This window comes from Ranitomeya variabilis, chromosome 2 (genome assembly GCF_051348905.1).
Source record: "Ranitomeya variabilis isolate aRanVar5 chromosome 2, aRanVar5.hap1, whole genome shotgun sequence".
In the NCBI taxonomy this organism is placed as follows: domain Eukaryota; kingdom Metazoa; phylum Chordata; class Amphibia; order Anura; family Dendrobatidae; genus Ranitomeya; species Ranitomeya variabilis.
In genome coordinates, this window is record NC_135233.1 from 362,240,785 (window position 1) to 362,257,293 (window position 16,509).

General features: G+C 46.8%; 1 protein-coding gene across 1 annotated transcript; it reads right to left on the reverse strand.

Moving 5' to 3' along the window:
• Nucleotides 1-34: 34 nt before the first annotated feature.
• On the reverse strand, nucleotides 35-13,195 carry NOP53 (NOP53 ribosome biogenesis factor). Its single transcript, XM_077285713.1, has 13 exons — nucleotides 12,928-13,195; nucleotides 11,664-11,728; nucleotides 10,869-10,965; nucleotides 10,022-10,218; nucleotides 9,872-9,942; nucleotides 8,381-8,476; nucleotides 7,976-8,080; nucleotides 7,401-7,565; nucleotides 3,989-4,164; nucleotides 2,955-3,021; nucleotides 2,732-2,808; nucleotides 1,779-1,835; nucleotides 35-522 (listed from the first exon to the last, which is right to left on the reverse strand). Exons 1-13 carry the CDS (start codon nucleotides 13,134-13,136, stop codon nucleotides 516-518), a joined length of 1,389 nt encoding a protein of 462 aa, XP_077141828.1. The 5' UTR covers nucleotides 13,137-13,195; the 3' UTR covers nucleotides 35-515.
• Nucleotides 13,196-16,509: the final 3,314 nt, after the last annotated feature.

Below are 16,509 nucleotides of genomic sequence, written 5' to 3' on the forward strand. Positions count from 1 at the left end.
TCGTCTCATGCTATGTGTCAAGAAACATTACAAATTCCAAAATAGATATTTATTTGCACAGGAAATACATATTGAAGTCCCTGCAAAAGGGTGACGACATTTGATGTACAAGGAGAGGCAGCACGACATCAGCCACCCTGGGAGCCACATGTTTCGTGATCTTGCAGTTTCGGGTGCCAGCACCGGTCCCGAGCTGTACAGCGACACCCGCGCTTTTCTTGCTGCATGGTGCAATGGTCGGTGCGTGGGAAACCTGCAGTTCGGTTGCATTCTAGCGTCTGGTAATGGGACGTGTCGTACAGATCTGACACCAGTTATCCCGCAGACAGCGGCCGAGGTGAAATAATTCAATCTGGATAAACACGGAAGTGATGGCAGTGACCTGATGAATCCTGCTAATCCAATAGGCATGAGCCGGCTGAAGCGACTGGAGACAGAAGACAGTCACTGTGGGGGTCCGTTCAGATGTTAGCCCCCCTGAGGATGCAGTCCGGGGCGAGATGCTCCTGTCCACATTAGGCCCTGATTGACGAGAATTAAATTGTATGAAACCACAAGATGTAACAAGAGGAGACGACGCAGCTCTAAATCCACAAAGCCCGGCACGGCCTGGGAGTAAGGGGGCTTCTCCTTCATACATTTAAAAGGAATCTTTAAGATTCCATAAGGGGTTAACCTAGTCGGCGATGTTGGGTTCTATAAGCTGCTAAAAGTCTGCTCAGATGTGACGGAGATGGCTGCAAATCCGCAATGAAATCTCCGCTGTACAAGCCGATTTCACACTATTTTTTTTTTTTTTGCAATGAGTGAAATCCTTGACTTTGTTTTATCCCGTCTTATGAAAAGATATAAATTTGGAAGAGAACGTCAGATCTGGATGGATTCCAACCAGGGCATCATATGGGGATGCAAAAAGTACAGATGCACTAGAAGGAGGGCTACACATCCAAAGGCGGCACAGCCGGGCAGTTCTGTAAATTGAATCCAAGAAATAATTAAAAAGAAAAAAGTTTTCTAAAAATCTAGTTTTAATTAGTGATGAGCAAAAATACTCGTTTTTGAAATTTGTCCCTCATACCGTGAAATCACCACGCGGGCAGGTCTTTTCCCACCCCCATGGCAATTTCACAGTATGAGGGACAAATTCCAAAAACGATTCTTTCAGCAGTGTCAGGGACCCGAACTAAAAGAGCCACCTTGTCAGAATGCAGCATTAGTGCAGAACAAGGTGGCTCTGTTAGTTACAAACGCCTGGGGGTGTGTGACAGGTTCCCTTTAAAGGGTTTTTGGCTGCATCATAACAGCAACACATCCGCCCCTTGTGTTTGCACTCAGAACTTCACCATTAAAAAGTTTTAGACCCATAGTAAAAAATAAACAGGCAGGTAGATGCCAACTACCTACCTGTTCTGCCCAGAGCAGATCCCCGCCGCCACAGATCGGTCACTGATTACTCCTGCGGCTTCTGCTAATATTAAATCAACAGAGCAGCTTTCTCTCTTCCACTCTGCGCCATCGAGGAGTGACTGCCAACATCAGGCAAGGAGCTGGCAGTCAATCACCCTGACATAAGGCAGTAACACCCCATCGACAGAGCAGCAGAACCGCAGGAGCAATTGACGGATCGGGTAGAACAGGCAGGTAATTACTAAGTAGTTAGGATTTATTTACTCACAGGCAGGTATTTGCTATGAGCCAAATAAGGGTTTGTAAATGGATGAATAAACTAAAAACGGATGCATGAATGTGCCTTTTACTCAAGGTCCTGGGTAACTTACGAGATTTCTCTGAATGCGCGTTTCTCCACGTATTTCACCTTCAGCTTTCTCTTGAATCTGCACAAAAAAAATAAATAAATTCAGACCTCAAAGTAAAAAAAAAAATAAAAAAAAATTTTTTTACATTGTTCAATTTGTAGAGGCGAAAGCAAACAAAACAGGCGAAATTATATCTTCAAAAGGGAAAAGACATATTTAATCTCGGCACATCTGATGCGACATGGCCAATGAGGAATTTACAAACGACGCTTAGTACAGTATCAGAAAAACTCATCTTCATGGAACTCGTCCATCCACAGAGTGTCCAGCTTTACTTCTAAGAGCCACAACTTTTATACATGAACTTGTGATCGCTCGATGACTTGTATTTAATACAGCGACACCGCAGTAGTATAGAAGCGGACAGTCAAAAGGATATTTCTCTATAAAGTCCAGCAAAGACTAAAGGTATTAGCAATGCTATACCCCCCCCCCCCCGGAACCATGGCAGTCCATCACCACCCCGTTGTTGCGGCAGGCGATGGCCGTAATAGATGCAGTCAATGACTGCCAGCGGTATTTAATGTGCTATAACTGCAGCAATCAGAGCAGAATGGAGGTCGCTGCAGTTACAGAGCTTGTAACAGACAGCGTCTCCCTGGCACTGCCCGAGTCCACTCCGTACACCGGACCCTCATGTGACTTTGCAGTACACATCTGAGGGGGTTAAAGGGATTTTCTCATCCACCTTCACATGTTGCAGATCTGGATGTCTGCATCATGGCTAGAAGAAATTTTCTAGTACGTGTATGAAGGTATAGAAAGTCTCATCCCCTTGCACCGTACGTTTACGGCAGATTTCCAATGCTGAATCCGCCATGTCTGGACTTACCCTGCAGGGAATCTATTAGCAGCCTTATGATATTACCGGCTTAACAATTAGGTAATGATTGCACGTCCCCCCCACCACTTACTTTGCACGCTCCCTTGGTTCGATGAGGTTTCTCTTCTGGAAACTCTTAAACCTGTCTTTGGTAACGCTCCCCTCCGGCTGTAAGACAACAATCTCCTGTTATTATAGCGGTTTTGCTAAGCAAGTGCTGACAAAAGATAATCTGCCCACTCCTGAAATCACCAAGGTTTAAGCTTAGAGAAATGTGATTTTAATGGCAGACGAGTGTCAGAACCCCGGCTTACCTTCAGTCTCCTCAGGGTATCGGTCAGCTCTTCGCTCAGCAGGACATCTATGTCGGGTTCCTGATACCTGTAAATTATAGGATTTGTATCACAGCGTTTCCTACATATATGGGTCTGCCCCTTGGACCACACACTCCGTCCTCTGCCCTCAGACCCCGGAGTAGGTGACCGCACCCAGCTCCGGGGCACCCAGTGTTGGCATCACATTTCCAGCAAAGCCGAAAATTCTCGCAGCGCAAGGATGCGTCTCATCACAGGGCAGAGTCCAGACCCTTACGGTGGTAAAGGGGCTGCTTAGGGTTAGAAGAGCAGTGTCGCTTTCGTCTAGAAACAGAACCGCACCTGTGCATGGATCATGTCTGTCGCTGACGTTTTAGGGAGGCCCCCATAGATAGACGGTTGGCTTTCATCTAATAAGTATATGTGGAGAAGAAGGGGTTTGGGGTTATTAAATAGGGAGGGGGGACGGACAGATGGACTTCCACCAACGCAGTATCTGAAGAAACTGCAGCGTTCAAGTCCATTTTTTACCAGATCCATCCACTTGGTGGCGGACCCCCATTGCACTGAGCATAACAGCACGGCCACTACAAGTAAGGAGACACACTTGGTAAAGAAATAAGGGGACAATATGGCCGCAGACCCTTAGATTTGGAGTAGGGGTATCCACCATCCCTGCCAAATAACTATCAATATTGGAGTCTAGGAAGGTCCCTGCAAGTCATGACCAGGAGACTGCACTTTTTTGTAATGAAACTTCCAATGAAAGCAACAGCTTTCCTGCAAAAACTCCCATTTATTAGCGGCCACGTGCATCCGATTCATCATAGAAATGATTGCGAGTGTTCAGCCCATCCAAGCAGGCCTCGCAGCAGTCCGTGCACTTGGTGCACAAATTGTCATCTGAATGGGGCCTTAAGCGGCAAGCCTACGTGCATGTAGCTTTAGGGATCAACCCCTGGGTGTGGAAGCGGGCGATCTGCCACGCACGAACTACAATATTGCCTAGTCTGTCACTTTACCCCCCCACTTACTTCAGACGGCCGAGCCTCTTGGGCTGCAAGGCTTTGGCTCTCTGCTTCTCCCCGCGCAGCTTCTTGCGATTTGCCAGGTGCTCTTGTCTGGTCTTCAGAGACGTCTGGATGGACTTCAGCTGGAACAAACTCTGCCGCCGCAGACGCTCGGCTTTCTCGGCATCTTGTCGGGCTTTCTGTAAGATCACAGACGTTTTCATTTTTCTTTATTACCATAAAAATGGGAAGGAGACTGTAAAGGACGGCATGCAATAGTGCAGCAAGATGGGGGCTTCTTCCATACATATGATTTAAAGCAGGCTCATTGCTAGCACTGTGGATTTTTATTTTTAAGGGGTATTCCAAAAATTCTGGTCATAAATAGCCCACCGGGACCACCACAGTCTTACTGAGCAGCAGTACTCCGATGTCAGCATGGCAGAAGAAGCGCCAGGACAGGGCTGCTATTTAGTAACCGCTAATAAAGGATTTATTTATCCTCTCTGTAAAACAAGGCAGGAAGGACCGATGGCACCGCATGAGACGACAATGGTTTCCTACCCTCAGACCCTGGGGATGGACACAGACCAGAACCCCAGGGCACCCAAATTTTGCATCACATTCCCAGCATGTAAGGCAGAGAATGATCACAGCGCAAGGATGGATCTCATCATGGGGTAGGAAGACCATGTAACAGCAGGCGAGGGGCTCCTGGGGGCCTATACACACCAGGGGGCCTCCCGTACACAGCAGTCTGTGACATGCAAGCCAGACCAGTTTTACTAAGAATTAACATGGTTCCACAATGGCGTTTGTGGTCACGCAGCCTGTACCGGACTGACGCATCTATACAGACCGTATGGAGCCGACGCCAGTCCAATGCGGGGTGCTGATGGCAGCTGGGGGACTAATACAGTGTAGGGGAGGGGGGGGAACCATGTACACAGATCTAGCAACAGAAAAATGAATCTTAGACTCAAAATCTAAACATAAACCATTAAAAATAAAATCTAGCAACTGCAAGAAAGAGGACAAAAAATTAAGTGGCAAAATGAAATTTGGCTGCATCCAGGTCTGTTTGTTTTCTATTGCGTTGGTATTAACTAAAAATATCAAAACCGGCATCAATGACCGCAGCTGCTCGGAGACTTTAGTTACTATATGGTAAAACTGACCTGGCCATATGATTTCCCAGGTGCGTACAAGTACGCAGATACCAAACATGTACAGTTTGTTTTTTTAATTTAGGTGGTGGGAAAAAAAAAAAAAAAAAAAAAAAAAAAAAAAAGCAGACAGGAAGCTTTATAAAGAAAATAAAATTTGTCTACGTGAAGCTAAAAGTCTCAGATCCATAACTGACGAGTTCCTTACCTGCTTGTTATCTTCCTATGAGACTAAAGCAGATTAAATATTAATTTAAGAAAATCCACATGGAAAAAAAACAAAAACAATAAATAAGAGGCAACTGGAGGGGGAACACCTTGACCGGGGAGGCAGAATTAAGCCGGTATTGGCCGTATGCCCAGGTGGCAATGAATTATCAGGCAGGGATTTACAGTCTCTGAGAAGGGCATCGCTGCTTAACTGTGGGGGGTGGAGGTCACAGGACATCATAAATTTACAAGCAAAGCAATATTAAAAAATAAAAAAAAAAGGATGTAATGGCAGAAGTGGTATGTACGGAGCCTTTATCATCAGCGGGGATTCCGAAGACTCACAGTTATGGCTCATCCTTAGAGTACGTGCAGATGACATCCTTTAGGTGTGGAGGCGCTCATGTACTTACCGAGTTCCCCCCTCCCCAAACAGAAGAAGATGCTTCAGGAAATATCGGGAGGGTTTTTTTTGTAAAACACTGTGCAAACTAAACTACAGCCACCTGAAGAACTGTCATGTCACCTCTTAAGGCCCCGTCTCACATAGCGATTTACCAACGATCACGACCAGCGATATGACCTGGCCGTGATCGTTGGTAAGTCGCTGTGTGGTCGCTGGGGAGCTGTCACACAGACAGCTCTCTCCAGCGACCAACGATCAGGGGAACGACTTCGGCATCGTTGAAACTGTCTTCAACGATGCCAAAGTCCCCCTGCAGCACCCGGGTAACCAGGGTAAACATCGGGTTACTAAGTGCAGGGCCGCGCTTAGTAACCCGATGTTTACCCTGGTTACCAAAAAAAACAAACAGTACATACTCGCCTTTCGGTGTCCCTTGCCGTCTGCTTCCTGCTCTGACTGAGCCGCCGTACAGTGAGAGCAGAGCGCAGCGGTGACGTCACTGCTGTGCTCTCACTTTACGGCGGCACTCAGAGCAGGAAGCAGACGCCAAGGGACCTGACGGGCATCAGATGGGGAGTATGTACTGTTTTTTTTTTTTTTACATTTACGCTGGTAACCAGGGTAAACATCGGGTTACTAAGCGCGGCCCTGCGCTTAGTAACCCGATGTTTACCCTGGTTACCAGTGAAGACATCGCTGGATCGGTGTCACACACACCGATTCAGCGATGTCAGCGGGACCTCAACGACCAAAAAAAGGTCCAGGCCATTCCGACACGACCAGCGATCTCACAGCAGGGGCCTGATCGCTGGTACGTGTCACACATAGCGAGATCGCTACTGAGGTCGCTGTTGCGTCACAAAACTAGTGACTCAGCAGCGATCTCGCTAGCGATCTCGCTATGTGAGACGGGGCCTTTAGGGTATGTGCACACATTGCGGATTTTGTGAAATGGAACAGGTGTAAAAACGCTGCGTATTCCGCAGAAAAAATTGACATGCTGTGGAAAATAATCTGCAGCTTTTCTGGGCGTTATTTTTCCCCACAGCATGTGCACAGCAGATTTGGTTTTCCATAGGTTTCCATGGAACTGTACAACACATGGAAAACTGAGCGGATTAGCAGCCAAATCCACAACGTGTGCACATACCCTTATCCACCTCCTGTCTTAAGAAACATGAAGCCGCTCCAAAGACCTCAACAAGTCGCTTTTTTTTTGTTTTTTTACATTGAACTGCCTGAAGACGACGCTGTGTGCACCGAGCGCCAAGACAAGAGGCTTAGAAACCTCCTTCAAACCACATTCCAAATTGAAAAGGCACTAATGGGGTATTCTCATCTCCAAGAGCCCATCCCAATATGTAGTAACTGTAATAATATTAGCAAATACCTCCACAATTAGGAATGTAGTTCAGTTCTTCTGATCAGCCATGTGCAGGGCATTGCAGTAGCTTAGGTATCCATGGTTATGACCACTAAGAGCTGTCACTATATGAGTGGTCGTAACCATGGACACCTAAGCTACAGCAATGCCCTGCACGTCTCATCAGAAGAACTAGACTACTACATTTGTAATTGGAGGTATATGCTAAAATTATTACACCTACTACATATTGGGATAAGACCACCTCTTTAACTGCCGTGAGAGTCTCACCAGGATTTTGGCTTCCTTTTCCTTCTTTCTCTGTCGTTCTGTCTTGCGCTCTCTCTGATGTAGGGATGTCGCCTTCTGCTCCTTGAGTTCCCCTTCATCTCCTGAAGGATTGTCGTCTTCAGACTCCTCCACGAGCCCCTCGCACAGCTCCCGTAACCGGCTTTCCTGACAGCGAAGAGAAAACAAAGGACTGTAAGCAATGGACGGACGATATCTGGGATTCTCCTGCATAGGGCAGATCATCGAAGACTATATGGATACACACGTTATGAGATCTCAGTAACCCCCGGATTGCTGCCTTTCTGCACCCCATATATACGGCACTGATGGCTAAGATCTCACCCCAACGCTGTAAGTTATGACAAGCCGAGCGGCCATCATCTTCACTGTGACACTGCAGCAACAGTCAGGTCTGCGCTAGCTCTGATCATAGATGTTTAACCCCAGAGATGTAGCAGTTATTACAATTGCAGGGTGCTGGTAGGTCACACAAAAAAAAACCCAAATCTGAAGTTGCTGCACCCTTAAGGGGTTAGGTAGTATTGTCTGGTAGGTATACTGAGGGGGATACAGACCTCGGTGGGCGCTTTATCCTGGGTTGGAAACTTCAGCTTCCTCGACAGCTTTCTCGCCTCCTTCAGCTTCTTCACTTCAACCTCGTGAGCCTTCAGCATCAGATCCTGAGGGTTAGACACAATAACTAAGAATGTTTCCTTTATACCACCGTTCGGTAGCAGGGCAGACGCTGACATGTGCAGGTCTACATCTCCGCATTCTGCTCACACAGGTCAAATACACCAGTCGTGTAATCTCCGTGGGTTTAGCCTCATTGCCAATCAATAGGACTAATCCTCTGCGTTTTGGATGTCGCAGAACCCCCGTTATATGCGTGGGACGAGGAGTGGTCAGATTTCACAATACACGGTAACAAGTGTGACAAATTCGACCTGTGTGAATGAGGTCTTAGTGACTGCGCTGACCTGGTGCGATTCGTAGGTCGGGTTATAAGAGGCTCCGGCAGCTGCAATTTCAATGGCTGGAAGCTCAGATGGCTTTTTGTGGAGTCTGTCCGGACGCTGAGGAGAAGAAACGTAGTTAGGTGTAGTAGTGTACAAAAAAAAAATATGATAAAATAAAAATCAAACCCTAAAAGGTGCGTCCACACGGGATGTACGGAAATCCACATAAGCTACACGTGGGGCTGCAGCGAATGGCACCTCCTGCATTCATCTGCAGCACAAGTTAACATGCTGTGGATTATTCCTCTTTAAGCATTAGGATGTGACTAAACATCTCAGGAAAGGGGTCCGCAAGTGTGAAAGGGGCTCAGGAGCCGATTTATTTCAGAGCCGATTTATTTCACAGCCGGTATCTGTGTCCAGCTCCGCTGTTGCTGATAGCCCTTTAGATGTTAAGTGAGTGCACCATCTCCTGACAGCCCACCGATGGAATACCATATCAGCTGGTGGTCTGATGAAGACCCATATGGCTACCACAAGTTGAGCTCCATGGAACACCATGATTTTTTTTTTGTTTAAAAAAAAAAAAAAAAAGGCAAAATTGAAAATAACCCCCGTCCCCCCCCCCCCAAAACAGTTTCCATTTTTCATTGCATGGTTAAAGTGAATGCAATCCAAAACCTCAGCATGTCCCAAAAATAAACATGTTACAAGCCCTTGTCCAGCTACATATATGGGAAAAAGAAGACGTTATTTCACTTTGAACAAGGCAATAAAATAACAAGAATTTCCTGGTTATAAGAGGGTTAAATCCACAGCAAACAATTGTTTTCATGCAGATTGGATAACAAACAGGGGGCTCGGCCTTATTCTGTACATACGTAGCTGAATGAGGGGTGTGCGGGCGCATTCACACAACCTCCCGAAGAAGCATTTGCGAAACGCACGTCGGGGCAGAGGGATGCCGACAGGATTCCATGTGGCTGCACCTCAGGTATTGAAACAACTTGTTATTTACTATTATGGTTTGAGCCCTTGCCATTGCACCATTGAGCACACAGACAGAGGGATTAATGCAGTCATATCCCTCCTTTTAGGAATTCCAAGGAGGTTTATTAGAGGTACAGTTATACATCCCATGTGAAAAAGTGATTTCTGCTCTAGCATACAGGGATTTGTTTGCCATCATGTATGCAGCTAATAGTTAGGAATACCCTATGGCATTGAAGTCCCTCATTAAAGGACCTAGCACCCTTGTTTTAAATGTAATTTCGTGTTTATAAAAATTAATAAAAGTGATTTTTTATACATAAGTACTACTTGGGGATCTGTTTCTTATTACTAGTTGATCACCATAAGTGATAAAATGTTGAATACAGTAGGACATAACCCAAGATGTGATGGGTAACGTTATTTGGGGCATTTCTTTGTGAATATGCATTCACACAACCATAGTTTAGGGTCCGGTCGGGAGGAGAAACAGAGGAAGGACAATGTTCAGCCCAAGCTCACCTTCACACGACTCTTCTTGGTCTGTTCTAAATACCAGGGGTCTTTTCCTTGAGATGCAGAATCCAAGGGATCTATGGTGAAAGGAGAGTGAATATGATGTATGGCAAACGGCACGGCCAGGTTGTATCATCATCCAGGGAATCCGCTTACTCCTCTCTCCCCACAGGTCATAGAAGCCTCTGCCCGGGTTATTGTTGGCCTCGTCTACGTGTGCTGGGGTAGGCCTGTCCAGTTGTGCCAGCAGAAGCCTGTCCGTACGCGGCAGAATGCCCTTCTTCTCTAGGGTCCCCTCTCGCTCCCGTTTCCTTTTCAGCTTCTGTCCATTGGGCACCTGGTGAGATAGAATGCTGCGGAGAGACCGATGATGTCAGCAACACGGCAGAGAAACAGTGTAAAGCCGCAGGACTGGGGATAAAACGTGTGATTACCGGGGAACACAGTCAATCAGAAGCACGAAGCATCGCGCATTGAGTATGGGACCACCAAGCTGTCACCTCTGCATCCAGTTAGGGAGAACAGGACGGCCATTCTCATGATTAATGGGGGTCCTATATTTATTACCTATCCTGCAGTGATGGGAGCTTTAAAGTGGGGGCCCCTGGAGGTTGTCCCACCATCACAACGTATTACCTATTCACCAGATGGATGATAAGTTCCAGATTTGCTTTTCTTTAACTTCCATTTCAAGCAGTATAACAGATTTTTTTTTTCTGCCTTGCCATGTTCACTTCTGACCTTACTCATAAGAAATTGCAGAGGTTCCATAGAGAGAAACTCTGCAAACCCCAATGACCGGTAGTGTAACCTGGCTGGTTCGTGTTTCTATCCAGTCATCTGACACTGCCGCCTGGTGGACAAACAGGGACAGTGCACATATCTAAATAATCTAATGACATGCGAGACACTGGAATAATATATTACTAGAATCGTTGCTTCCCGTCAGTGAATGGGAACATAGTGTACAATTGGCAAGGGCAGATTGAGCACCGACACTCACTCTTTAGGTGGAGGTACTTTAGAGTCTGGCTGTAGATTGAGGTCGATCCTTAAAGGTTTGGTGCGTCTCTTCAGCCTTTTGGGATCAGTTCTAGGGCCTGCAAAGAAATTAAAAAAATAAAATAATAGAGAAGAGGGCTGAGGAGCATGGTCTCTGGGTCCGGAGGTGGAAGCACTGTCAGTGTACTGACTACAGCAATCAAGAAGGCGGATGGCGTTCTTTACTTTTCTGTCCATGGAGCTGTGCCAGGTGTTTTTAAATGTGGCGAGTTTTTATTGATAGCCAATTTTTTCTTAAAGGGGGTGAGGACAGGAGGCAACTGAAGAACGACGATCAGGTTGCCATTTCTTGTTCCCTTGCATCTATCTCAAGAACAGTAGAGAGGAGGTCGGGTGTGTTATTCGCTTTTATGGGAATTTTCGATCATCTCTACCGATAAGCAGGGGAGGGAAACAGCCCAGCTGGAGGCAGGTCCCACTAGAGGAACCCGAAGCACATACATCTGTCACCGAATGGAGAGGCTTTCTGCAGATCTTCAGATTCTTGGTTTTCATAGTGTAAGAGAAAAATGGAAGTCTGCACGAGTGTGAACCTTCCCTTATCCAGAAACCGAAAAATAAGAAATGGCTCCACCAGTAGATTTACTATATAGCTGGACACGTCTGGTCCCAGGTGGGCTGGTAGACTACATCTATGGGGACACCGTCAGGTACCGGACATCATCACCAAGGACTCAAATATACACAGGGATAACATCAGGGATGTAGAGTCTGTGTCCATTTTGGACATTCTCACCTTTCTTCTTTTTGCCGGTGTCCACAAAGAACAGATTTTCGTTGGCTTTTTCCGACAGTAAACCCCTGGAAGAAAGCAGAGACGGGTCAGAAGGCGCCACATCAGAATAAACCGTGGCAGAGCGTGCATTAGAAATAGGCAGAAATTACAAGATTTAAGAGGAACACTCCCGGAATAAGAAGTCATCACCCATCCACGGGAGAGATCAGCGCCATTCATGACAGAGCTCACCGTCCTATAGAGAATAGAATGGCAGTGAAGAGGCCCCGGACAAGCCCCCATGGCGGTACCCCAAAAATTACATAATGATATCCACAGGATCGGTGATAACTTCATCCCCTTTATTCTAGCTGGGTGACATTAGTAAGAGATCTAGGTGTGGGTGTGTGTGTGTGTGTGTGTGTGTGTGTGTGTGTGTGTGTGTGTGTGTGTGTCTCTCTAAACCAGAGGACAATATAGTATAGTAGTGGGTGTTACTTGTGAAGAGTCCAGTGGGCGGTGCCTCCCAGCCTGTGCTCTACAGTCAGCATGCAGCTCTATCTGCCATCAGAGCCAACTCCGGTCACTGCTCATCGCCCATTTCGTTTGCTATTAATCTCATACAGCGGTAGTTAATGGCTCCTAACAGCCTGTATACTCACTATGGGACCGCGACCACGTCATAGCCGGGGGCCTGCTGCTGCTACTATATACTGCAATACTGAGGTCTATAGGATAGTATATAGTGCAAGCCATCAAACAATCGGAGAAAGAAGGGGGGGGAAAAAAAAAAAAAAAAAAAAAAAAAAAAAAGGGGAGGGATAAGTTACAGACTCCCAGCCTAACATATGGAGCTCACTGATCGATTCTCAGTTAGCTCGCTGTGCGGCCAGAGATTATAGTAGGCAAAATGGGTTTTATTAAAAAATGTTTCCCTATTATAAAAGTGATTTTTAGAGAAAAATTTAGACAACAAAAATAATAATAGTTTGCCCAAAAGTGGACAACCCCTTTAAGTAAAAAAAAACAAAACAAAAAAAAAAAAAAAACACACATATATATATATATATATAATAAATAGTAACTTCTGAGATTAGTAACACCCACCGGACTATAGACATTAAAGGGGCACTTTAAAAAAAAAAAAAAGGTCTCTTTAGCAATAACGAAAATGAGACACTACAACTCCCAGCATGCCCCGTTTCCAGTCCCGGGAAGCCTGGTGGGTGTAGTTCTGACCAATGCTTGCTTAGCTCCCCACTACCCTGCCATCAGCCCTCCTCACCCGGCCGTCCTCTCCTGCAGCCGCACGTCGTCCAAGAACTCCTCCACGTCGCGGACATCGCTGTGCTTCTTCCAGTTCTTCTTCTTGTTCCTGTTCACACGCTTCCTCTTCGGTCCGTCCTTCTTCTCCCCGCTCTTGGAAAAGGGAGTGAACCCCAAAAAATCTGAGGCTTGCCCCACGCCGCCGTCTTGCCTTGTGGCGGCCGCCATCTTGGAGTTAAAAGACTGTGCTGCCGTACGGACCGGAAGTGCGTCACCGCGCAGACGCTTGAAGCCGAGTGGCGGCCATTTTTGTACAGGGGACGAGTATATTGTTAGCAGAAGGGAAGCATCCCACCCCTCCTTTCCCCCCCCCACACACAGTGGACTGGTCCATGAGGCGGTGCAGCGCTGTATGTGGGCTCTCTTGTCAGTCTCTATAGTGACGTATGCAGTAACACGTGGTATTAACCCCTTAGAGGTTCAGCTATTTTCCCCTCACTGCAGCGCGAACAACCCGATCATATATGTAATTTTTCAGTAATTGTAGCCAAATTTATTAATGAGTCAAGTTGTATTTTTTTTTAATGTCGCCGTTTTGGGCTACATACAAAGCCGCGCTTCGTCATTTGTGGGTTTTTAGTTATTTTTTTTTGGTCTTGTGACGTTCGTTGATGTTTTTTGTGCAGAATTCTTCAAAATGGTTCATGAATTTTGCAGAAAATCTAAAACTGCTCTTTAGTTTGGTCTTTTTTAGCCTTTTATAAAGCAAAATGTTGCAAAAATTGTGAAAAAAACCATGGACTGAGGACAAACCTCATCCACAATGGGAAACATGAGAAATCCCAGACGGACATACGACAGAATATCAGTGATGTGATACTGCGCGACAGTTCTGCTTAATCATTATGCAAATGAGGGCGCTCGGTACCAAACTCTCCGTGCACTCATCCACCCCATTTGTTGATTGGCCGTGCTCGCTTAGTGTGAGCGCTGCCTGTGCGGAAAACTCATCATCATCATTAGCATCAGGGCTGAGTGCGCACAAGGTCGCAGAGGTCGAGTGCTCAGAGTGGCTGAGCGTGCACAGGGGCTGAGCGTGCACAGGGGCTGAGCGTGCACAGGGGCTGAGCGTATAGAGCGTCAGCACATGAGCTGAGCGCGCACAGTGTCGGCGCAGTGACTGATCGCGCGCAAGGGCTGAGCACTCAGCAGATAGAGCGTCGGCACAGAAGCTGAGTGCGCACGGTGTCGGTGCAGGAGCTGAGCATGCAGAGTGTCCGTGCAGGCTCTGAGTGCGCACGGCATCGGTGCAGGCTCTGAGTGCGCACAGCGTTGGTGCAGGAGCTGGGTGCGTACGGCCTCGGTGTATGGGCTGGGTGCGTACGGCCTCGGTGTATGGGCTGAGTGCACGTGGCGTCGGTGCGGGGGCTGAGTGCGCACAGGGGTTGAGTGCGCACAAGGTCGTAGTCGGTTCGCAGAGGTCGAGTGCTCACGGGCTGAGCGTGCAGAGCGTCAGCACATGAGCTGAGCGCGCACAGTGTTGGCACTGTGACTGAGCGCGCACAAGGGCTGAGCAGATAGAGCATCGGGACAGAAGCTGAGTGCGCACGGTGTCAGCGCAGGAGCTGAGCATGTAGAGTGTTCGTGCAGGCGCTGAGTGCGCACGGTGTCGGTGCATAGGCTGAGTGTGCGCAGCATCGGTGCGGGAGCTGAGTGCGCGCAGCGTCGGTGCAGGGGGCTGAGTGTGCGCAGCGTCGGTGCGGGGGCTGAGTACGCGCAGCGTCGGTGCGGGGGGCTGAGTGCGCACAGCGTCGGTGCAGGGGCTGTGGATAGCACTCATCCGATTCAGTTGTCTGCATGAACCCTTAGGCCGGCGTCACACTAGCGAGTTTTACGGACGTATGAGAGGCGCAGAAAATACGCATTGCACACGGACCAATGATTTTCTATGGGGCAGCTCCTATCTGCCGTATTTTACACATCCGTATTATACGGTATTGTACGGGCGTAGAAAATCGCAGCATGCTGCGTTTGTCAGCGTATTGCGCAAAAAATACGCCAATGAAAGTCAATGGGGGCGAGAAAAATACAGATTACACACGGACCATCAGTGTGACTTGCGAGAAATACACAGCGGTGTTCTATAGAAAAGCCGGCAATTCAGTGCGGTGTACAGTAAAATCACACTGACAGAATAGAATAGATAGAATGTCTACACATAGTATAGGGGTATATATATATATATGTGAGTGAGATATATATATATATATATATATATATATATGTATATATATATGTTTGTTTTTATATTTCATACAGCGCTAGATAGCAGAAAAGCCGGTAATTCAATTGCCGGCTTTTGCTATCTCCTTCCCAAACCCAACTGGATATGAGACATGGTTTACATACAGTAAACCATCTCATATCCCTTTTTTTTTTTTGCATATTCCTCACTACTAATGTTAGTAGTGTGTATGTGCAAAATTTGGGGGCTCTAGCTGTTAAAATAAAGGGTTAAATCGCGGAAAAAAACTGGCGTGGGAACCAGTAGGAAAGCCAGTGACTGAGGGCAGATATTAATAGCCTAGAGAGGGACCATGGTTATTGGCCCCACTGGCTAAAAACATCTGCCCCCAGCCACCCCAGAAAAGGCACATCTGGAAGATGCACCTATTCTGGCACTTAGCCTCTCTCTTCCCACTCCCGTGTAGCGGTGGGATATGGGGTAATAAAGGGTTAATGTCACCTTGCTATTGTAAGGTGACATTAAGCCAGGTTAATAATGGAGAGGTGTCAATAAGACACCTATCCATTATTAATCCAATAGTAGTAAATGGTTAATAAAGCACACACACATTAGGAAAAAAGAATTTTATTGAAATAAAGACACAGGGTGTTGTAATAGTTTATTATACTCTCAATCCAATTGAAGACCCTTGTCACCTGAAACAAAGTTAAAATAAAAAATCAACAATATCCCATACCTTCCGTCGTTCAGTTTTGTCCCACGCTGTAAATCCATCTGAAGGGGTTAAATAATTTTACAAGCAGGAGCCTGCTAATGCAGCCGCCCCTGCCTGTAAAAACTGGGGAATGAATGGAAAGCAGGGGAACGTAGCTACCTAGACTTGCGGTTCTGCGACCCCTGCTGGCATAACCTCAGATGAACTCGAGTGGGGGAATTTTTCTGAATATTTTCTCACGCTCGAGTTCATCTGAGGTTATACCAGCAGGTGACATTACAATAGCAAAGTGACATTAACCTTTATTGCCCCATATCCCACTGCTACATGGGAGTGGTAAGAGTGTGGCTAAGTGCCATAATAGGTGCATCTTCCAGATGTGCCTTTTCTGGGGTGGCTGGGGGCAGATGTTTTTAGCCAGGGGGGGGGCAATATCCATGGTCTCTCTCTAGGCTATTAATATCTGCCCTCAGTCACTGGCTTTCCCACTCTGGCGGAGAAAGTTGCACGGGAGCCCACGCCAGGTTTTTCCGTGATTTAACCCTTTATTTTAACAGCTAGAGCCCCCAAATTTTGCACATACACACTACTAACATTAGTAGTGAGGAATATGCGAAAAAAAGGGATATGAGATGGTT